Below are 25,356 nucleotides of genomic sequence, written 5' to 3' on the forward strand. Positions count from 1 at the left end.
AGTAAGAATAAAGAGCCTCATGCATAACCTTGGTTTAATTGCACACTTCTTTGGTTGTTTGGTCACCCAATAAATGTACATCAGATATTTAGAATCTTAAACAAACTGATTGTTGTATCAAGGCACTTCTTACAATTAGCACTAGAGAGGTCCTTAGTGCATTTAACTGCACCATAAACGAAATCTATGATTCATGTACCAAATTGCTGTTTTCCATGAGCATACAATAATCGACTTGCAGATGCTATAGAACATAATTCAGTTAATTAGCAACACATGAACTTTCTTATTAAACACCAAAGGATTCTGAACCAATTTGGAATTCGTCAAATAAACCTTGTTATATGTCTCAATTTCACCAAAGAAATGTGCATTTGAGTATTTTACAAGGCAACTTGCATACCAATTATAGCTCCTTGACTGCGAGGACATCACCTAAGAAGCTACTCGCTTGCTGCCTGGATGCAATTTCTACAAGCATCTATGCCAATTTTATGCCTCGCACGCCAAATTGAATTCCAACATTGGGCTAGCCCATATATAAATTGATTCTCACGCATAGCTCTCTACCTTGAATGAAGCGAGTACGATATGATTCCCATCAAGGCAATTCAGATAGCTACATTAGTAATTGATTCAAGTGAACCCTATAAACCTCATTATTTGAAAATTCTTGTTGGCTAAAACAATTATAACCCACAAAAAATGCTCTAGCGGATGCATGAAGAAAAATAGAGGAAGATATTGTTGGCGTGACTTGTGGACCGTTGACTTTCTTTCTTTACACACCAAGGATTCCCATTATAATTATATGTGATTTACTTTAATTCCTAATTTCCTGCTGTAAATAAAAATAAGAATTTATTATTTACTTGGCCATTCTATTATAAATATGATCTCCTACAACGAGAGAAGGATATAGAAAATTCTCACAAACAAATATTCTCATATTAGGTTTCATATTTTAGCATGGTATCGGCGATCTTGGAATTGCTAACTCTAGTTTCAAACCCCCGTTGCCGCTATGGGGGTTGACGATTTTTTCAACCCTCATGGAGGCAGCACCACCGACCCATTTTCTCCTTTTTAACCAACCATAGCCGAGTTGAGTGCCCAGGTGGCTCAGCTCCTACATATGCAGACTTCGACCCCAAACCCGATTCTGAATTAGGATCCTACTTTGATGACCCGAACCCGATCCTGAATCAAGATCCTATTTTGACGACCCCAACCTCGACCCTGACCCCTAATCTGTCTCTGATTCAGACCCATATCCTGACTTTGACTTCGACTTCGACCCAGACTCGGGATCAGATCCCAATCCTAATTCCTACTAAACTTATATCCTATGCATCTTCCGCTGCACAGATTATTACTTCTCGACTAACAACCCCAACACATAGACGAGATTGCGCATATTGTGGGAATTCGAGACACACTCGTGAGACTTATTTTAAATAGCATGACTACCCCGAAGGGTGGGCTAGTCTCAAAGATAAAACACTTCGGATAAGAGTGATTCCATGAGTTGAATAATTGATTCCGATGCAACTGATCATATGACGTTTGATCTTGATGATTTTTTGAATACTGCCCAACCCCGATGAACTTGTATTGCTAACGCCAATAGAGTTACTTATCATGTGACAGGGCTGGCATTGTTGCACTCTCATCGTCTCTCTCATTGTCTAATACTTTACTTGTTCTGTCTTTATCCCATAAATTGATGTATGTTAGTCAGTTTACTGAACAATTGAATTGTTGTGTACTCATTTACCCGAGTTTTTGTCTGTTTCAGAATATTCACACTAAAGAGATTCTTGGTCATGGTACTAAGAGAGGGGAGCTATATTAAATAAATGGCTTCAGTTCCGGCATGGCTAACAGCGTGACACATCCCTCTGATAGCAAACAAGAGCAAATCTGGTTGTGGCACCGTCAATTGGGACTATCGTCTTTTAGTTATATGAAGCATCTTATACCAGATTTATTCTCAGGTTTTAAGGACTCCGACTTGACTCCGTTTATGTTAATTCACTCTGATGTCTGAGGACCTTCACCTATCACTACTCCTTCTGGCATTCGGTGATTTGTCACATTCTAAGATGATTGTACACAGATGACATGGCTTTATTTGCTGAAGAAAAGAATGAAGTGTTTTCCCATTTTCAGTTCTTCCTCAAACAGATGAAAACTCAGTTCAATGCTCAAATACAAATTTTTCGCTCAGACAATGATGGAGAATTTGTCAATCATGATTTTTAGGCATACTTCCAACAACGTGGAATTATCCATGAGACGACTTGTCCTCAGACACCACAACAAAATGGTGTTGCTGAATGAAAATCGATATCTTCTTGAAACTACCCAAGCACTTTTGATTGGCGCTCATGTTCCTCGCCATCACAAGGATGATGTTATTGTCACCGTAGTTCACCTAATCAACCGCATACCTTCTAGTGTATTGACCTTTAAAATTCCCTTACAAGTGCTTGCGCAACACGGGTCCTTGCCCTTTATTTTGGTACTCACACCTCGAATTTTTGGATGTGTGGCCTTCGTTCATCTTCACAAAAATCTACGTAGCAAATTTGATCCATGTGCGCTTCGTTGTGTTTTTGTGGGTTATGCCACTCATCAGAAGGTTACCATTGTTATCACCCTCTTACCTGACGTACCTATGTCACTTTGGATGTGACCTTTCTGGAATTTGAGATGTTCTTCCATATCATTCAATTTTACGCTTCTGGAGGAGATACGAAGTGAAGAGCAGAATTAGAGCACCTTGGGGAAACGAAGAAATTCGCCTCTGTACATAAACGATCGATTGTCCAAACCTGACGATCAATCATCTTGAGTCTGGAGCACGAGATTGCTCTTTGTCGAAAAGTGGTCAATCACCTGACTCGCACCCCTTCAAAGATGTTTCTTATCCGAGTTCCACACCTACAGACAATACAAAACAACGAGATGAAGACCCCTCTCTAACTCAACAATACCAATGAACCAGTCTCCTAAGAATATCCTTGAGGTAACTATTCCTACTACACTTGTGAATTTAAAGGATAAATCTATTGGATACCAATTACCTTTAAGGCAGAATTGCGGGAAGCTACCAAACCGTTATTCACCTAATATTGGCAAAACATCAAAGTATCCAATTACGAGTCATGTATCCACTGAGAAGCTGTCTGAACCACTCAAGGCCTTTGTGCATCAATTGTATGCTATTCATATCCCAACCAAGGTTGCTGACGCATTGAAAGATCCTAAGTGGGTTCAAACTATAAAGGAAGAGATGAAAGTTCTTGAGAAGAATCAAACTTGGACACTGGAAACTTTACCACAAGGAAAAAAGATTATCGGATGTCGATGAGTATTTACCATAAAACACAAAGATGATGGATCTATCGAGTGATACAAGGCAAGACTTGTGGCGAAAGGGTATAATATACTTATGATGTAGGTTATGAAGAAACCTTTGCACTAGTTGCAAAATTGAACACAGTCAAAGTCTTACTGTTCCTGGCAGCTAATTTGGATTGGCCATTACACCAGTTTGATGTAAAGAATGCTTTCCTACATGGAGAGCTCATAGAGGAGGTGTTTATGGACAGTCTTCTTCGATATAATGATACTCAGACTGGAACAGTATGCAAATTACGAAAGGGGTTGTATGGACTGAAACAGTCACCACATGCATGGTTTGGGCGGTTCACTATAGCAATGAAGAACAATGGTTTCAGATAGAGTAACTCATATCATACTCTGTTCTTGAAACATCAGAAAGGGAAGGTAACAACTTTACTAATCTATCTTGACGACATGATTATTACTGGGAATGATAAACATGAAATATCTCAACTACAAGACTATTTGGCTACTGAATTAGAGATGAAGAATCTAGGTGGACTCAAATATTTCTTGGGGATTGAGGTGGCCCAATCACAATAAGGCATATTTCTCTCTCAAAGGAAATATGTCTTGGACTTATTGACAGATACATGAATGCTAAATTACAAACCCGTAGACACTTCTATTGTTCAAAATCATCATCTTGGAGAATACTCGGATCAAGTTCCAACTAACAAAGAAAGATACCAAAGGTTAGTGGGAAGATTGATCTACTTGTCTCATACTCGGCCAGACATAGCTTATGCCGTGAGTGTTGTCAGTTAATTTATGCATTCTCTAAGTGAAGACCACATGAATGCAGTTCTTCGAATACTTAGATATTTGAAGTCTGCACCTAGAAAAGGACTTATGTTCTCAAAACATGGTCATCTGAATATTGATGGTTACACAGATGCAGATTGGGCAGGAAGTATAATGGATAGGAAATCCACATCTAATTACTTCACAATCGTGGGAGTTAATGTGGTTACATGAAGGAGTGAGAAACAAAAGGTGGTTGCCTTATCCAGTGTAGAAGCCGAGTTCAGAGGTATGACCAAAGGAATCTGTGAACTCATTTGATTAAAGAGGTTGCTTACTGAACTTGGGTATAGACCTACATCTGTAATGAATCTCTTTTATGACAACAAGGCTGCAATAACTGTTGCACAAAATCCAATTCAACATGATCGCACCAAACATGTTGAGGTAGATCGACGCTATATCAAATAGAAGCTCGAAGCTAAAGTGATTCAGTTTCCTTTCGTAAAGTCCGAGGATCAATTGGCATATATTTTGACAAAGGCAATTTCCAGTAGGACATTCCACAATTCACTGACCAGTTGGGCATTGGCAACATCTATGCACCAACGTGAGGGAGAGTGTTTGCGTGACTTGTAAACCATTGACTTTCTTTCCTTACACACCAAGGATTCCCATTATAATTATATTTGATTTACTTTAATTCCTGATTTCCTACTGTAAATAGAAATAAGAATTTATTATTTACTTGGGCGCTAAGGCTCCATTGTAATATAAATATGACCTCCTACAAGGAGAAGAATATACAAAAAATTCCCACAAACAAATATTCTCATATTATGTTTCATATTTTAGCAAATATGAGACTCAAGGAATTAATGCTCTCGGGAAAAACATTTCATACGATTGATCTTTGATTCAACTAGTATACATGTTATAAAGTATTAGAAGCTCTAAATAATTTTGGAATTTGTATTTTTTCTTTTTCTAAAATAATGCAAATTTTGGCCAATTTGTCCAAGAAAGGGCAATTGGTTTAATATATATACATGTATACACACACACATAAAAGAAAATAAATTCAAATTTTTTTTTATATTACTAATAGAGGAAGGGGGAGTTTTGAATTTGGGAACTCTTTTAACATTGGAAAGAGAAGTTCTACCAAACTAAAAGCTTTAGTTAATTTAAATTTTTGTAGCTCTATGAATAGTTGATGGAGCTAATGTGATAGTTCTCTCTCTCTCTCTCTCTCTCTCTCTCTCTCTCCAGTTGAGGGATTCCTTAAATAAGCATATTTGAGGGATACTCTTGTAGAGCCCACCACCCATTGTATTTCAATAATCCGAACGTCTACTTTTTAGATATTTCCTCAAAGATCATCTCTGCAAAAAATCATTTAAATATGAAACCATTTGACCACTCAATTAGATGGTTGTTATTATAGTCTTTTCTTTAAGTGCCATATTCTTCTATTTTGTTGGTCCCAATCAGATGTCTTAATAAATTCAATTTGCATGATTTTTTGCAAGGATGATCTATGAATGAAGAAATGAAATATAGACGATTTGGATTGTTGAAAAAAAATTTGTTATGGACCTTAAAGGGCCTCAAACAAAATTATTTGAGGAATCCCTCAATAGAAGGTAATGCATTACATTTGTTCCTAAGAAAATAATAAAATCAATAGCTAGAGTTACACATAGTCAATGAGGTAATGGATTGCATTTGTTGCTTAAAAAAATATTTAACTTTGTGCGCGTAGTCTAAGAGGTAGTGCATCATGTTTGTTCCTTTAAAAACAACTATTGAAACTAGGGCTGGGCATCTAAAGTCGAAATACCGAAATCATACACTAACCTTACCGTACCAAACCAGTTTCATACCGTTTCATTTGGGATGAGGAGATATTCGGTACAATACCGTACCGTATCAAGGGAGTATGGTATGGTAGCGGTACTAGTTAATACTGTACCATACTGAATACCTGAAGTATAACTTTTTCACTCACTCTCTCTCTCTCTCTCTCTCTCTCTCTCTCTCTCTCTCTCTCTCTCTCTCTCTCTCCTTCTTGTTCTTTGTTTGGTTGCTGTTGTTGTAGAGTAGTGTAGTGTCTTAGATTGAGATTTCCTTGATAAGTAATAAAAAAAACAATCCTCAAATGCAACAGATACAATTCAAAACCTCACCCAAACCCACCTAGCCAAATCTATCTATCTCTCCCCTTGTTGTTTATCTGCATGAAAACCCTAACAACATTCACCTTTTCCAAATCCCAGAATGAAATCCAACCAACAACATTAAAATCCATCTACCCAAAACCCACTTCTTTAAATCAAATAACATTCACCAACGATCTAACCTCAACGCTCTTCAAAACCCCCCAGTCAGAAGGTAGACAAAGATTCACCTATTCTAGTTGACAACACCATCGTCCATGTCTGCTAGCTACTACACACACACACACACATATATATATAATATACGTATATATTAGGTAGGTACTACAACCACAAAGACCAAAGTGCATGCCTTGTGTTGTGTTTCTTCTCTGTAGTAAGGTAAGCCTCAAGCAAGCAGCTTCCTTAGAACTCTGGATATTGATTTGGTTGATTAGGATTTGGATATTGAATCTGTTGAATCTTTGAATCTATGACTTAGACATCACTTATTTTGGTGAATGAATCTGTTGAATATTGAATTGGTTGATTTTTGAGTTGTGTCATTTTGGTACCGAAATGGTACCGTTTCACACCGATACTGATTTGGCATGATATGGTACCGTTTCACACCGATACTGATTTGGCATGATATGGTACAGTACCAACTTTGGCAAACGATAATCTCATTTCGTACCATACCGGTTTTAATTTCAGGTATCGATAGCGGTACGAGCTCAATACCGTACCGTATCGTACCATGCCCACCCCTAATTGAAATGATCAAAGTGGACACATGATAAAAACCTAAGAACCAAATGGCACAACAAAAGAAAAGTCATTGCAGTCACATGATTGTTTTGTTTCGAATTATCATGTTGCGGCAATCATATGGATGTAAAGGCACTCTGAAATCAACTTGGAGGTATATGGGAATGAGAAGAAATTACACTTGTTTTTTTGTTTTTTATTTTTTTTAAAGAAATTACATATTGAAACTTGATAGAAATTCACCATTGTCATATAAACATTTAACAGATTTACTAACTGTTTTTTAACAAAGAAGGTTAAAATGTATAATAATTTTGGGTTTTATGTAGTTAAAAGAAATCCTTTTTATCTCTTAAAAAAAAAAAAAAAAACATGACAGTAGGAAGGGGTCCTTTTTTCTCTTTGGTCAGAGAAAAAGAGTTTCAATTTGATGTTCTTCTTCGAAATCATTTCAATTTCAATCTAGTGTTTTCTTGAGAACACAAAATGCCCCGAGCCTCTTGCCGCATTGTAGCATTGTTTCTTTATTTATTGCAGTTGATTACGTGTTTCAATGGTCATTGGCGAATTTGCAAGGAGACCTGAAAGTGAAATTGGGAAATGGCTTCGAGAGCAATGTTGAGAAAGAAGAGAATCGTCAAGGACTACGTGACGACGTCGTTTCGCACAATCCCTAGGTTCCAATGGCTTGAGCACTACCATGGTTCTCAGAAATCGGAGTCCACGAGTTTCAGTAGCATCATCGTGGATATGCATAGGGGTAACAATGATGATGACGATGATAAAGTTTCAGCAGCTAAAGACAAATTTAGGCGATTAGGAGGGGTGGTGGGCTGTGGGATACTGAGCCATGCACTTGAACTTGTTCCCAGTGGAGTGTACATTAAGGTTAAATATTAAGTTAGTTGATTTTTTTGTCTTTTTACATAATAATAAATTAATTTCTTAATAATTTAAGTATTGAAATGAACAAAAAAAAATACGGGGTTTAAATAGAAAAATTCTTTTAAGTATTAAAGTTAACAAAAACAAAAAGTGTGGGGGTTTAAATAGAAAAACTCAAAAGAAATCCTCGTTATGAACTATTTTTCATTTCATTTGACTTTACAGTCTCTGATTTTTGGTGATTTATTTTCCCCCGAAAGGGGGCTGAGTTTGATTCTCTCAAATGGGGTTTTAACTTGCAAAACAATTTTGAGTCTTGAGGAAAGGAGCCAGTTCAAGGAGCCAAACAATGGCAATGCCATGGGCCATGACCTTTTGGATGGCAAAGATGGTGTGGTTGGCTGTGACCGGGTGGGTTTCGTCTTGCTTGACTGTTGCTGATGAGGTTGCTGGTTCCATCAGAACTGGAGATATTGGCGCTTTTCATGTTGGCTGATTCTACTGCCAAATTCACCAGTCCAAAGCTCTGGTTTGTTTTAGAGTCTACTCTTTATTTGTCTCATATCTATTCGTCTCTGTAAATTTCTTTGTTTGTTATAGCTTTGGTAGATTTCTAATCAACCCATCTGAGATAGCAGTGTATTTGTGTGTGTGAAGGTTTGTCTGGTTGTTTCCCGTGATGGGTTTGTTGGATTATGTTTAATCGCTTGTTAATGATTAAATAAGAATGCAACATAAACAAAAATACAAAGGATTTTCTGAACGGAGATTAGAAACCTATAAACCAAACTTAGCCAATTGATATTTCCTATAATCCATATATTGAATTGTAATAGGGGTTACATCACTAATTGTCTCTACTAGAGAAACCACTCTAAGCAAGAACTCATGCTTATCCCCGTTTGAGCCAATCCACCATATGATCCGGTTCGGGCTTGATGGGGAGAAGATGTATGGTTTCAGGGTTTTAAAAAGGTGTAAGAGGAATGGTGTGTCTTGGATAATAACTATTAAGCCAAGCAACAAATGATCAAAAGTCATGGATGTCTGGAATGCTGGGAACTGTAAACAAGAATAGTACCTAGGCAAGTTGGAGTTGATTGGATTGTTTGTTGATGGAAGGATGGAATTTGGGTTCTATTAACTGAACATGGTTGCTGAACATCCTATTTTGTGTGGATTGAATTGGGTACCAAGGTAGAATTTTGGTTAGAGAAGAAAGATATGATACCTAGATTTTTAAACATCACACATCTTGTTAGAATTGCATTATTAGAAATCTTAGTAACTTGTGAGATTACTGGTTCTCCATTGATTATGATTCATAATAAAACTTACGTCAACTTGTGTAGGCTCTAGTACTCCTAATTCTAATTGGAGGTTATAAGCTATTTCATAGCAAGCATGTTGTTGGCGAATTTATTAAGGCCTGTGAGCAACAGCCAATGTCATGTGAATCAGGAAATAACAAGGTACACTTGGTTGTTAAGATTAAGTTTACTCAAAGGTAAGACTGAACTATAAAAAATGGCATACAAGGTGCAGTAGTGAGGCCCAGCTTCGAAATCAAGCTCAATTCCGGAAATATGTTCATATTGCTTTGTTTTTGTTTTGGTGTGTGTGTGTGTGAGTTTCCTGTAGTCTTTTAGGTTACTAAGGGAGTTCTATGTGTCTGAGAAAGTTCATTAATATTGACCGACAATATTGTTTTACTATTGGAGATATGTAGAATTGTAAAAGTTCTGTTGACATTTCCTGCAAACATGATCTCTTCAGAAAGCAGGCAAAGTTTTGAAAGAAATCCAAAGTACCTGGGTACCATTCAATTCGAGATTGTCACTGGCCATGATTTCTTCTGTTTAGTGTGTCACAATAAACAAAACAGTTTGTTATTCACCCAGGGTAATGATAAGTCACAATTAGGTAACCATCAATTATGTGTACATTAGCAAACTCATTTGAATCCCATCTACCTTTTGGCAATTTGCCTTTTTCTTTGGAACTTTACTATTTTGCTACCACTTCAAAGGATGACTGCAATGATTGTGGCAAACTCATTGCTATTATTGAAGTTAAATACTTTTTCAAAAAATTAATTGCAAGAGGATCCTCAGAACTAAGTACAAGTCAGGCTCTGCTGAAGATTTTGGACATGGTTGATAAGGGCTTAGTATTTAGGACAGTCCCCTTAAGTCCATTCTTGTGCTGGGCATGCCTTTTATTTTGGGATGAATTGGTTCTCTTCTGCTAATGATCTGTCTTTAAGATGTTCCTGCTCTGAATATTTTGATGTCATCATTAAGTCAATTTAGTGTAGCAAAGATTGGGCGTGTTTTTGATTGTTTGTTTTCATCTTTCATGAAATCAGAATCCAAGGTGCTCAGGATCTAAAGTGATAATTGTTTTTTGAATGAGATGGGGCATTCATAATTGGTTGTTTTTGGTTTTTCTGTTTCTCCGGCAAGTTAAGTTAAAAATGTAATTGTTGCAGTGTTTCCGTTATCGAGCATACTGTAGATTTTTAAAATTTTCTTCTTGCAACTTCAAATCAATATCTGCACTTTTAACCCCTTGAATCTGAGCCATGTGCTTTTGCTTCTAGACCTCTGTCTGCCCAAGCACCAAGCCCCATACAATTTTACCATAATACCAAGTCCTCTAAAATTGATAAAATACAAAATATGCCCTTGTCTTGTCGCTACCATGCTCCCCCGCAGGATTTCCCTTATCTCCATTGTTTGTTGCAGTAATTAATTCATATATTTAGTTACTTCATTAACAAATTTCAATTATTTTCCTTTGCTTTCCTAAAAGTATACAGTCAAATTCTCCATGTTGTAACTGGGTCATTTTATCTGTCAATTCTGTGCAACATCAACTCTTTTTTTCCTGTACATCTGCAGCTGATTGGAGGTCATGGATAAGATGAAGGGATGGTGGATGCATGACCTGGAGATCCAAAGCAGCATTTAATTTTATTTTGTGAATGCTGTGAGTAGATCTTTCAATGGATTTGTGATATGTTGTTTCATAGTAAATACAAAATCATAGTTGGGATTTTCTTTGTACTGGAAAGCTATATTTTTCACATTTTCAGTTTCATATTAAATACAAAATCATAGTTGGGATTTTCCTTGTGCTGGAAACTTGTATTTTTCTCAGTTTTGGTTGGAACATTGCTTAAAAAGTTTGGTTGTCTGACTTTAAAACCAAGTTTTCCTGGTGGGCTGCTTTGTATAGCAAATTTCCTGAGTTCAAACAATGGTGCTATGCAAATTTGGTAGCTATTCAACAATTTCTGGGAGGTATTTTTGCCAAAAAATCATACTATTTGGATGCTTGGAAGTCAAAAAATGAAATACTGGGAAACTATGGGGCCTACTTGATTTATTTTATTTTTAAATTTAGGTTGATGGTGAATATAAAGTGAAATTTTCTGCACTTTACAGTTTATACTTGCACTCGAAGTGGTCCTTCCTTGTCTTCCTCATGTGGCTTGACCTATCTAATCTAAGTTTGGTACAGGTTTAGAAACTAGGAGATCTTAATCTTAGTTTACAATTCGTTTGATACGATCTGATTTGATTATCACCCCTTATGTGATGATGAGTCCCCCACCCAAGGTACTGGTTGCTAGTTACAAAACTTGCAACTTAGAGCGAGTTCAGACTCTGCCTGTTTTGGACCAAAAAACTTTGTGTGGGGTTGCTCATGCCGCGTAGCAGTGCTGAGTTATAGTAAGTATTTCGGTGTCGATGCGTTCATTTATTTTCATTTTCCCCAAACCCCATCAGTAACTTATGATGCCATCAGTAATTCTTTGATGTTCTGTGTAGGACTAGTAGATATATTCTAGTTTCTTGAACGGAGGATGTATGTAGAGAAGGGCAGATCTGCATTTCTTTTTGTTCATATGTATGTCACACACTCAATAAAATGAGAAGAGTCTCATGAAACTCAAATTTATAATTAAGGATTTTAAAGGTTGCATGTGTAACTTAAATAAACATAATAGAAAATGGTGGCAAGGACATCTTAGGTTAGTTTGGTAGGGGTGTTCATGCAAAACAAACCAACCTTGTTACACAATTTGTGAAATGGCTTTGCTTCTGATTTCTCTCAGGCTGTATACGCTCCATGCCTTGGAATTAGATAAGGCAGAACATACCAATAAAGTTAGGAAGACAATGACCTTGGCAGCCCAACCCACATGGGAACAATGGAGTTGGGGTCTTGCCTGGGTGGAATTAGTCCTGGATTTGTGAATGGTGGTCCTGCACATTTATCATATGTCCATTTCAATCTGCTTCTAAATTGATGGAAACTGTCATTTACTTGATTCATTATTAAATTCCTCAGCCCTCTTCCAGGTAGAACAGATAGCAGATATTTCCAAAGTTAAACAAACCCATGCTCAATTTGTAGCATTTGAATCTTCACCTTTTGATTGCTTGGTAGATTTTCACCCTTTGGCTGCCATTCAGCGTTGCTCAAATTATTGCCAGAGGCAGGCATATTGGCTTTTTCAAGAACTCAACAAATTTGGCATTCATATAAATTCACAAATTATTGAAGGGTTCACCAACCCATGTTCAATTTGCATAATTGATGTTGCTACAAGTTAGCCCTAGAGCTTCATGGGCATGAGGTACAAAATACATTTTCTTCCAGGATCATGGGAACTTGAAGAAAATATATTTTGTGGGCATACATAGAATATAATTACAGATATAAATTAACTACATAGAAATTAATTTGACAAACAAATGCTAAAAACCAGAACAATTATCAATTACAACAAATGGATGTATCATATATGAGGGGTTTGAGTGTAGGTATTAAGAAACAGAGTGATAAGAATGTCCTGCACAGTCTACACCTTTCAACAGAAAATTAAAAATGGCATCTAATGGACACTGCTTCTCTCCTTTCATGAAAGGCGGCAATCTTAATTTATGCAAATCATAGTTTAACACATATAAAAATTATTCACCGGAAAAAAAAAAAAAAAAAATCTCTACACACATGTTAAACTGTGATTAAGTAGAAGTTCCTACTTTCAAAAAAGGAGGAAAATATTTTCCATCTTTAATTATTTCAAGCCAAAGAAACAAGCATGGCCATGGCCATGACCCCATGACCATGATCCGTTTGTCAATTCTTCTCATTCTTGTATCTACAATTATTTATATTTTTCAATTGGTTTAAATAATTGGTGGGGTGGTTCAGGCCATTCAATTTGGGTGATTATTTTGTTAAATAATAGTGCTCCTAAGTTGGTCGATCGACCTACAACAAGATACACACTTAAATAACATATAGTTTAACAAACTAAATCTACCTACATCCAATAACCAAACTAAAATATAAATGTGGAAGGGAATGTGCTTTCAATTCAAGTTTTCTGCTTGCATTGAATGCATTTGATTTGAGAATAAACTACGAATTCATCAACTAACTAGGACGTGTCTTTTTCATTTTATTTCTCGTTTTACTTTTTGGAAGTATAACTGAAAATATAGTTTTCATGTGGTATGGGATCGTTGGGCTTGTAGCTCTGGTGGATTATTAGCAAAATAAGGGGGAAATGGTTTAAAAGTTAAATAATAGAATTACTGTTGAAGGATCAATATTAATTTGATCTAGTGACATCTACACATTGTTACAAGGCCCTATGATCACTTATTGTGTGTGCCGACTTGGCCACATTAATGAGTCGAGAGCCAGGGGCGGACCTATTAAGGCTCAAGGAGTTGCAGCTGCACTTCTTCTCGCCGGAAAAATCATTGTAGGTGCTTCAAATGGCCTATTTGCTCAACTGGTGTACAAATTACCTTATTTCCATTTTCAACATTTAAGTAAATGTCTTTGTCCTTTTACTTTTATTTATTTTTATATTACTCCATTTACTTAAGTTTACAATGTAAATAAGGAAGTACCCCCCATTTGGATTCAAATAAAAATACTAGAAAATCAAATTCCCACCAAATCAAAATATGAAAATTCGGTTTTAGTGCAAAATACGATTTAGGCTAAAAATGATGGCTCATTAAGTCAATATATACTTCATACTAAAATCTCATAAAATCAAGTTTTCTTATTTGATGTATAAGGAATAAAAGCCGCCAAAAATTATCTTGAGAAAATGATTATTCCGAAAAACCATTTTTCATACTTAGTTAATATTGCACCTCCGCTAAAAAAATTTTGGGTCCGCCAGTGTCGAGAGTAATACATGAACTTACTCGTTTTTCTCTTTTGTATATGAAACTTAGGTCGTGTTTGGTACCCAATATTGAATTAGATTGGATAACTCACGGATGTATGTGTGAAATAAGAAATGAATGTAAAATTAAAGGATTTTGTCATTTTGTGGGGATTAGAAAGATTAAGTTATAAAGTTGTTTTTTTCCTTCTAAACAAAGAGAGTTTTATTAAAGAGGAATAGAAAGATTTACATCACTAGCCAAAATATAAAAAGTCCACTCAGGCCACACTTGGTTCCAGATGTAGTTACCTCCTACTCTAGACACAAAGGCTACAACCTCATGTGCTGCCTTATTACACTGATGGGGGAGTAGCTATAAAAACGACATGTGGAGCTTATCAGCAAGCATCTTAATGTAAAATACAATAGCTTCCACAACAACATCTAAGTGACGCTCACCTCTGAGCATTTGAATCATTTGCACCGAGTCAGATTCAACTTCCACACACAATAGTTGAACACTTGAGGCAAGCAAGCCAAACTTATCTTATAGCCACAACCTCCATCATTAAGGCCAAGCTGCCACATAATCCCCTACACCCCTTGCCTGCACTAGCCAGCCATAAGTATCTCTATTGACCCAACTATAAGTTATAAAGTACTGATATCCTACCATTTTCGTTCGCCTTTGAATAAATTCCTATCCTAGTTAATGATGTTGTTCCCATTTATCGCTTAAGGAAATGACTTTCCTATTTAAAACAATATCGCTTGAATATAAGAAGAAAAAGAATAAAAAGATAAGCAAAATTAGGTAAAAGCTTTTTTATTTATTTATAATGAATTTTCTTAAACGAATAACCTCAATAATAAGATAAAATATGAGCAAAAAGAAAATAATTAATTCAAATGATAATAGAAAACAGCAAATCCACCCTATTTAGAAAAATGGAAATGGTTAGACCAAAAAAGAAAAAGAAAAATGGAAATGGTAATTTTGCACAAATTTTGGGATTGACACGTTTACCGTACTCTTTTCAAAGCAGAAACTGGTTGACAAATAAAATCCAATCAGGAGAGAGATTTTTACTGCCAAATGAACCTTGAAACCCTACAAATTTAATGATGTCGTGAAACACACACCTCAAACGATTCCAAATTTAGTAGAACTAGGACTGCCCTTAAAAAGAATAATTACCAGATAATTATCAATCAATAATTATTCAAAAAGAGACTCCTAAGCCTAACCGCGTTTTCTGCTCATCTACAGCTCTCCTCAATGTCTCATTCATTTCTTCATCTTCCCCTTTCCCACCCAAACCCTCCTTCTTGAAAGCTCTTCCTCACCCAACATTCTCTCTCTCTTCCTTTTCATCTACACAATCCTCCAAAAGCTTCCAAACCCACCTCCACAATCCTCCTCTCTCTCTCTAGAAGCAATCACATTCCCTCAGAGAAGCCTCCCAAATAAACAAGACACAAGCCAACCCAAAAAGTCTCTTTCTGTGTGTGGATAGAGAGAGAGAGAGAGAGAGAGAGAGAGAGAGAGAGAGAGAGAGAGAGAGCATTATTCCAAAACCCAAATCACTTCATTTCACAATTTTCAATCCTTTTTTGATTTCATTCATGGGCTGCTCTTCTTCAAGACCTCTCACCCTTCTCACCAAAAACCAAGAACAACAACCTTCACAACCCTCCTCTTCCACTGCTCTTACTTCTTCAACCCCAAACTCTTCATCTGCCTCAAACTCTTCCAATTCCTCACCACCATTACCACCACCAGCCTCATTTCCCAGAGCTCTCTCCATCTCAGCCCCTCTTGTTCATCACCCACCTCTCAGAAAAGGCGACACTCATCACCTTGTTTCTCTCACCTCCACTACCTATGGCTCCCTCCACATTGACCCCACATCCCCCAAGACCCTCAATCTGAACGGTCAGGATTCTCCTGATCAATCCTACCCCCCAAAACGCTCATCATCTTCCCCTGACTCTGTCATCAACACTTGGGAACTCATGGATGGCCTCAATGACTCTGATTTCCATTCTCATTTCTCTGAAGAACAGCCCATTTCCTCCATTTTTGACCACACAATTGGGTTTTCCAACAAAGCCAGTTCTTGCAGGTACTCAGGCTTTGATGGGTCTGTGAAGAAACCGTTTGATTCTTTCAAATCAGTGAGATCTTCAGTAATAAAGGCGGAGGACTCAATGCCTACCTCATCCTCTTCCTCGTCTTCTTCGAAGCCTCTGTGGAAGCATTTATCGGAGGAGTCTTTGTTGTCGAAGATGGACCCCAATGTGGTCTTAACTTATAGAAGAGCATTGTCTTCTAGACAATTGGGCTACAACAACAATGGCAAAGTTGCAAGATCATTGACTTGTAGTACCCCTTCGTATTCCTCAGTTTCAAATGCTTGTTTTCATCTTCCGGGTACTGAAGATAAAATAGTGGTCTACTTCACCAGTTTGAGAGGAATTCGAAAGACTTACGAGGATTGTTGCGCGGTTAGGATGATATTTAGGGGATTTAGAGTGGCAGTAGATGAGAGGGACATTTCAATGGACTCTGAGTACAGGAAGGAATTGCAAAATGCTTTTGGAGGCAAAGCAGTGAGTCTGCCACAAGTGTTTGTTAGAGGCAAGTATGTGGGAGGAGCAGAGGAAGTAAAGCAGCTCAACGAGGATGGAGAATTGGGAAAGCTTTTGAGAGGCTTTCGAGTGAGGGATGCTGGGTTTGTTTGTGAGGGATGTGGGGATGCAAGGTTTACACCGTGCCCAACTTGTAATGGAAGCCGAAAGCTGTTTGATGAGGATGAAGGGGAACTGAGGAAGTGCCACGATTGCAACGAGAACGGATTGATTAGGTGCCCTGGTTGCTGCTTGTGAATGTGTATGCCAACTGATGATGCTTGCAGCTAATTTTCTTTTGCTAGATATGTTGTGTTCACAGACTCAATCACGACGATGTATCCAGACATGGTCGATTATTCAGATCGGCAATCTGACAACACAACATGTCTATCTAGCAGCAGAACATTTATGTCATAATAAATTATATACCACGCCATTTCTGCTGCAGCTACCGTTAGAAATGTCACATATTCTTATGTGTCTAGAGGATTTTGTTTGAAGTTTGTTTCTATTGGTCGATCTATATTATTAGGATTTTGGTTCCTATGTTCATTTTCTTCTTGAACAATATGCAATAACTTCAACATTTTCATGATATTCCAACTATCTATTTCCTGAATTCGTGAAGTTTTTGCATGTATGTATGGCAGTTGGTCAGTATTTGAATGGACAATAAGTTTTTGCATCATAGCACTAAAACTTCTCTGTAACACAGTCACAGTTTGCAATGCTTCTAAAGCTGAATTCTTTTAGTTTTGATATCTCTTTCAATTTTTCACATGGTTCTTCTTGTGGATTCCTTGAGCAGTATGGTTTATAAAATGATATGAATAAACACCTTCAACTATGTGGACTTCAGGTGTAAACTACAAAAGCTACATGGTATCTGCTATTTGATCAAGTTACTTGTTGTTGCCCAGTGTGTATCAATGTTCTTCCAAATTAATCTTGTTTTGACAAGTATGCACATTATATATCAGCTTCAAATAACAGTTTGACAATTGGTTTAATGAAGAAAAAAAGAATCTAGAAAACTAAAAGACGACAGGAGGAAGAAGGGAGAAGAAGACATTAGTGCTTCATATTCCTAAAATGATCCTTATCTGGTCTTTTCTTGGGGTCCATAATTACCTGGTATGTAAAAGTCATATGCTTCAGCCAAGGATCTAGCCACTTGGATACAAGCTTCATACGCAACTTTGAAACCTGCATCTGCACAAGTTTAGTCCTTTTTAAAGCATCCGTCAATGGAAACCTGCATCTATCATCGTCCCGAGATTATTCACGTATTCAGCTGCAACCTCATGCCCAATCAATGGCACGCAAGCAATTAATGAGGAAAATCTTAGAGCCTGTTTCACTATACTGCACAAAGAAAGAAGCAATCAAAAAGATGATACACATAATCAAAGCTATATATGAGTTCACAACCCTATTTACAAAGCAGAGATATTTAGTCATATACCCGTTCTTAGCACAAAAAATATAAATAAATCCTACACAATTTAATTTCTATAAACAAACTATAAAAAAAAACCAAAAAATAACAACTGGCTCTGTTTAACTTAATTTTGATTATTAAATCACTATGATGCCCTATTGAGTGTTTTGGGGTTTCTTTATGAGCTTTTGTGGTTGGGCTTGTTTTAAGAAATCGATGGCAGTTTTGTAATTTACAAAAAGTTAAAAGCCTCTTTGTTATGTTGTAAATGGACTTTGGGTGTGTTTATAAAGTCCATTTCATATATGGTATTTTTATAATTTGGGCCCCTATATTTGGTATAATAGTGAATCTCCCTTTAAAGCATTCGTCAATGAAAACTCCATCGAGATTTTCTATTTAAACCCCACACTTCTCTTAGTTCATCCCATGTTCTAAGTTCACCCCAATTTTTATTTTAAAATTTCACAATTTCTAAGAAAACCCCACTATCTTCCCAAACTACTCTTAAATACACCCCAAGCTGAAAAAATAAAAAAGAAAAGAAATTTTCTATTTGAACCCCACAAACTACCCTTAGAGGAGGAATGTATACAGCTTTGGGGAGATCATGTTGGAAATTTTAAGCAATGGCAGGTTGACGAATTTAGGAGCAAGCATACAGAGCAAGTCAAGGGAAGTTGTTATGAGATAAATTTACAATCAGAATGAAGTTGGTACAAACGTTTCGGTGCGAGAGGAGATAAAACTGGTACTTGAGGTTACTACACTTTGCACTAGGAGTAGGCCATTTGATCAGCTATCAATGGAGAATACGTTGAAGCTTTTATCAGAGTGGAAAAGCAACAAGAAAAATAACCCAACAATTGAAGTAGCAGCAGCAGGATTATGATTTTAGATGCATACTGGAATTCTAGAAGTGATAATAATATTACTGTTCCCAGCAGAAAAAAAAACACAAACAAACCCAAATTTGAAATTTAATATTTTCTAGAGAAAGAGAACAGCTTTACCAAAACATTAGGTATTAAAAACAAAACAAAACAAAAGCAATCAACAAAGGGAAGAGAATAAGCTCATTACAACCAAAGAATCAACAAGTCTTTCCATTAGCTCCCATGCAGATTTTAAAGAGGCATGCTCATCAATATTCTACGTCTCTGGCAATACGATGTAGAAGAGTTTGTATTTTTCTAAAACTTAATATGAAGAGTGGTGGGGTGTGTGGGGGTGTGTGCATAGATGTAATAGGGTTAAGTATTAAGTTGGATGAACTTTTATGTCTTTTTATACAATAATAAAACTTACAGCTTAATGATTTAAGTCACATTGGAATGATGGCAGCATGATAAGCTCAGAAATTTAGGTTTTAATAAGTCTCAAACTTATTAATTACACAAACACAGAATAAATGAATTGAGAAGAATATGGAAATGAGTGACAAATCCTTTAAGAGTCGCTTGAAAGGGGTAGATATTAAAAATTTCTAAATAACCCGCCAATGTATAAAAATAAAAGTTTCTAAAATAAAGGAGGGACATCCGTATTTTTACTAAACCAAAGATTGATCTTCACTTATCCTTTTCTTGTAGTGGGGGAGGGGATTTGATTCTTTAGAAAATTAGTTAAATACCCATTTCTAGACATAAAACTATAAAAATACCCTATACTATTTAATGTATATAAACACACCCAAAATAAACCCAAAAATCAACAGCTGTATATTTTTTTAATTTAATTATTAAGATGAAATACCTTTATTACCCTTTTAACATAAAATTGGAATTCCTAATAAACACTAGATCAGAACTCACGACCTCCAGTCTCTCATCTTCATCTTCAACCCCAATTTTTAGTTTTGTTCTTCCACCTCAGTTTTGACAATGAAATCATAAGCTCTGTTCTCAAGTAACTCTCTCTCTCTCTCTCTCTCTCTCTCTCTCTCTAAAAAAGAATAAGAATGATGAAGTCATATGATTATGATCTTTTGGATATAGGAAAACTAGGAGACCCTTTTCCAAGCCCGTGGATCAAAACTTTGCAGCCATCTCAATTTAGGGAACATCAAGCAGTAATGCTTTGGAAGATGGAGTTGACGAAGCCTCTGCCTTCAATCATGTTAGTCCAAATGGCACGACAGAAGCTGAAGTCAGAGGCACTGGCACTGGCATGGCAATCCATTAGATGCTGGATCTGTGCAAATTTTGGAGGATTTGCAACATGAGCAAATGGACAATGACTTGGTGGATTCAGGGGATGAAATGGCTCATGGTGCATTGGTGACTTGGCTCAGTATAAAATCCTATTCGATCTGCAATCTTCGATTTTGAGGTATTTGATTTTTTTATTTGAATTCATATTCGATTTTATTGTAGGCTGATTTGGGTGATTTCATGTTCGATTAATTAAGTTGCTGGTTAAGATTTCATAATTTTGCAGTTTTGTAGTTTATATTTGAAATGTAGATCCAATTCTTCTTGATTTTATATGTTTATTTTTGTTATTGTCGATTTGGAGATAAGCCATTGGATTTTCTGATTTCGTTCTAATTTGTATTTAGATATTCGTTTGAGTTTTAAATTGTGATTTTAATTTCTTTTTGTTTATAATTTGGATTGATTCCATATTCGGTTTGGTTGTAGATTTGCTTTTGTGTTTTGGTTTGAGCTGCGGTTACAAATTTGTGATATTTGATTCGGTTATCACATGAGGTATGTTTTTTCAATTGAATCTGAGTATATTCGTGTTTTTTCTGTTTATGCACTATTGGTTTTTGAGTCGACTATAATTTAATATTAGGTAGCAATGTTATTACCTTATATTGGAACTTTACAGACATGCATTAGAAATAGGATTTCATAGGAAACAAACAGTGTTATTACCTTATACTGGAACTTTACAGTGGTAGACATGCATTAGAAATAGGATTTTATATGAAACTAGCAATGTTAATTATTACCATATACTGGAACTTCACAAGGGGTAGACATGCATAAGAAATAGGATTTCAGAGGAATCAAGCAGTGGTATTACCCTATACTGGAACTTTACAAGAGTTAGACATGCATTAGAAATAGGATTTCAGAGGAATCTAGTAGTGTTATTACCCTATACTGGAACTTTACAAGGGGTAGACATGCATTAGAAATAGGATTTCAGAGGAATCTAATAGTGTTATTACCCTATACTGGAACTTTACAAGGAGTAGACATGCATTAGAAATAGGATTTCAGAAGAATATAGTAGTGTTATTACCCTATACTGGAACTTTATAATGGTAGACATGCCTTAGAAATAGGATTTCATAGGAAACAAGCAGTGTTATTACCCTGTACTGAAACTTTATAGTGGTAGACATGCATTCAAAACAGGATTTCATTGGAAACAAACAGTGTTATTACCATATACTAGAACTTTACGGTGGTAGACATGCATTCGAAATAGGATTTTAGAGGAAACAATCAGTGTTATTACCCTATACTAGAACTTTACAGCCATTAATCAACATGAAAGTAAACTAGTAGTGTTATTACCTTATACTAGAACTTTACAGCCATTAATCAACATGACAGTAAACCAGCAATGTTAAGAATCTGTATTTGACTAAATATCTCTTTCTTTTTTGAGTTGCTGAAAACTGACTATTTTATAGTCATATGCAGCTAGTCCAATAGTGAAAATTGAATATAGTTCCAAGATTTTGTCTTGGATTTGAATCTAAAATACTGTTATTACCATAGACTGGAACTTTACAGCAATTAATCAATATTACAATAAAGGTTTGGTTTTTAAATGTCTTACCTTTGAAGCCTTTTCTTGTTGAAATTGTTCTCTGAAATTTTGTCTTTGTTTTGTAGGTGGAGGTTAGTGTGTAGTGTTGGTTTTTAAAAGTAGATCAAGCTTGGTGGTAGTTATGGAGTTTTAGTTTGCATAAATGATGAAGACGGTGAAATGAAGAGACGTTTTGCAGAGATGGTTTAATGAAGATGCGTGCTTGAAGTTACGGTTTTCGAGACAGTTTTGTGTTGTAATAAAATGTTTGGACTTTTTGTAACCCAAAAAAAAAAAAAAAGTTTGGGCTTTTTAATAAATGTTTGTTTTGGGTGTTTTTTGAGTTTTTTTTCTGTTGGGCTTGATAGTGGCAGTGCTGTAATTTATTGGAACTTCAACACTAATTTGTTATTTAATAAATGGATTTTGGGTGTGTTTATGAAGTGTTTTTCATGTGGGGTTTTTTTTATAATTTCAGCTCCTATTTTGGGTATATTAGTGAAGATCCCTTGATTCTTTGGTACAAACAAGATTTGACTTTTTTCATAATTTGGCACTAGCTAGGAAGAATTCAACACAACATAGTTGATGAGAACTAGAACCAAACTTACGAGTAGGCCAAGATATCCGAGGATTTGCTCAAGTAGAGAACTTAAAACCAGACAGCTTGAAAGTAATGAAGAAAAGAAAACAGGCAAGTAGAAACCTGAGATGATGAGGCAAGTAGAAAACAATAGTGCATCAACTGATGATATTCAATGAATTCACCTTTGTCAGAACTCATTCTACATCTTCGTGAAGTGTGGCCAAACTCCCGTGGACTTGTGCGACTCTTCTGCTTGATCAAGAGGACTCAAAACCTCCTGTGCAACAGACGGTAGATCTCTTTTGATTTAACAGAGATTTACTCAGCTAGAACAAGTAATGAAAGCTTAAAACTCAGTGATATATGCATCGTTCAGCCTTTTCGTCTTCATCCGTCCGAGAACCTACAATTGCTACTGAGAGAAATTTACCTACAAATATCTATATTTGAGACGGGAAAAATGAACAAAAAGAAGAAGAATACAGCAGTTGCATGTACTTCTCCAAAAAAGAGAGCATATGGAACCAGACCTCGGCAATCACCAGTCCATTATCCATATCATTCAAGCTTGTTAACTTCGATACATGCATCCACAGACAATTTCCATATGCATTTACACAAATGGGTTCCATGTACACAAAGGTGTAAAAGAATATGCACCTGTACATAGACAAATGCATTATCTATTTTTACAATAAAAAACCAGTCTTTATCTCACTGTATTATTTCAATTAGCGCCTTCAGATATTGTTCAACGAGCTCTATTATCCAAAACCCCAAATCCAATTTTATCAAACTTACTCAAGAGAAAAGCATAAAATTTATAGACATGATCAGTTGAATGATTTTTTATTAAATGCCCTTCAACTTGAACTTTATACTACCATATGATCGAGTACCATTGTATGATTTTTCTATTTTTCTACTACCGTATCAATCACACGGTCGGTCCATTGATTTTGGAAGCTCTGTCTAGAGAGTGAAGTTAAGGCCCTGATTTTCTCAAAGAACAAAAACATTGTTGACAAATTTATGAACAAAGCAACATTATTTTCTCATTCAAGGTGGATTTTTAAGAGAAAAACTTAAGGGTTAAATCCAAAGATCAGGATTTAAAATACAAACATTGACATTAGGTTAAAAAGTTCAAAATTAAGGATTCACCTGATTTTTCTAGATTCAACATCTTAGTTAGAGAGAGAGAGAGAGAGAGAGAGAGAGAGAGAGAGAGAGAGAGAACAAGGAGGCCCATTTTCTTTTGTCCAAAAGCCTCTTTCTATATAAATTCTGATTTTTCTTGTAAAAGTGGGCTGAAAAAAAAAACATTTGGAGGCTCTAAATATTTGGGAGCCCTGTGTCATCGTCCAGCCCACACAAGCTATAGACCAGGCCTGATATCAATGCTCCAATAAGCAGTAGCGTAGATTAAAGAACACTTAGATGTATATTTCCACTTGAGTTATAACATGTATAAGATTTTATCTTCGAACTCGTCCATGGAGTTACATTGGCTATTTCATGCTTGCATTACCTGCTTTTCGACATAGTGTACTAGATTTATGATGTTTTTGGTCATGCAAGCGATACATGGCTCTTCAAAAAATGATATATTGCTTTCTCCACTATGCTTACTATGTCGCCTTCCAACTCACTCAAGGAGTGATACATTGGTCTTTCATTTCATGTTACACTACCTGTTTTTGCACACAATGTACTAATTTTATGGTACATGGGAGCAAAAATAAGTAACTTATCGCTTTCTCCGCGTTATACGATTGCGTTCCAACTAACCAAAGAAGTGATACAATATTGGGTCTTTCATAGTACACTTCTTGTTTATGCACACAATGTACTAGCTTTATGGTGTTGCGCGTTACTAGTACTACAGGGGAGCGAAAAGAAGTAGCCTCTACCAGTTTGCCTTCCAACAAATCCGAGTGATACATTTGGTCTTTCATGGTACACTATTTGTTTTTGCACCCAATGTACTAGTTTTATGTTGTTGTGTGTCGTCAATTAAAGTGGTATTGGCACTACTACAAAAAGTGAAAAAGACGACCAGAAAACAACGACGGTCTAAGTGAAAACCGTCGTGGTTTTTAAAAAGACGACGGTTCTAACAACACCGTCGTGTAATACCACCTTAGACAACTAAAAATGGAGATTCAAATGGCTGTTCAAAAACAACGACGTACCTAATTAAACAACCGGCGTCTATTTGAAACAGATTTCCGCAGAGTAAAATCAAAGCCAACAAAGAACGGCAGAAGTTATGAATCGACCGACGTAGAAAGTAAAGGCGACGATTTCAATAAAAGCCGCCGTTTTTACTCATAAAATAACACGACGAGGTTTTCGTATAAGACGCCGTATAATTACAAACAAATCCACGGCTTTAAAATACAAAATATAGCCGTATTAAATTAATGTACAACGACGGAAAATATAAATATATCGACGTCATTCTCGTATAGTTCTACGACGTTATCTTTAAATCGTACTATAAAATTTAAAGTCGTATTTATTCATTTTATACGTCGTACATTTAATTTAAACCGTCGTCTTAATAAGAATTTTTTTTAACAATTTTTTTCTTTGATTTTCTTATCCTACGTCGGTAGATCTACTTAATGACAAGAATTGAAATAACCACGATGGTTTATATAGAAAACCGCCGACATAATCAGATTTTTCTGAGATCCCAAGGGTTACGAAATCTTACCAGATGGAACTCTTTTCCACATCA

General features: G+C 36.1%; 1 protein-coding gene and 2 long non-coding RNA genes across 3 annotated transcripts; all 3 read left to right on the forward strand.

Moving 5' to 3' along the window:
* Positions 1-8,169: 8,169 nt before the first annotated feature.
* Positions 8,170-11,116, forward strand: LOC117634592. The gene is made up of 2 exons (XR_004586796.1): positions 8,170-8,499; positions 10,874-11,116. It is a non-coding gene; the product is annotated as an uncharacterized LOC117634592 (long non-coding RNA).
* Positions 11,117-15,476: 4,360 nt separating this feature from the next.
* On the forward strand, positions 15,477-17,409 carry LOC117633533 (uncharacterized protein At3g28850). The gene has a single exon (XM_034367173.1). It carries the CDS (start codon positions 15,805-15,807, stop codon positions 17,065-17,067), a length of 1,263 nt encoding a protein of 420 aa, XP_034223064.1. The 5' UTR covers positions 15,477-15,804; the 3' UTR covers positions 17,068-17,409.
* Positions 17,410-20,079: 2,670 nt separating this feature from the next.
* Positions 20,080-22,463, forward strand: LOC117635742. The gene is made up of 4 exons (XR_004586942.1): positions 20,080-20,161; positions 20,251-20,584; positions 20,896-20,964; positions 22,111-22,463. It is a non-coding gene; the product is annotated as an uncharacterized LOC117635742 (long non-coding RNA).
* The last annotated feature ends 2,893 nt before the right edge of the window (positions 22,464-25,356 follow it).

Source organism: Prunus dulcis, chromosome 7 (genome assembly GCF_902201215.1).
Source record: "Prunus dulcis chromosome 7, ALMONDv2, whole genome shotgun sequence".
In the NCBI taxonomy this organism is placed as follows: Eukaryota; Viridiplantae; Streptophyta; class Magnoliopsida; order Rosales; family Rosaceae; genus Prunus; species Prunus dulcis.

Coding starts and splice junctions, on each gene's coding strand:
- LOC117633533 (XM_034367173.1), top strand. CDS start 15,805: ATGGGCTGCTCTTCTTCAAGACCTCTCACCCTTCTCACCAAAAACCAA.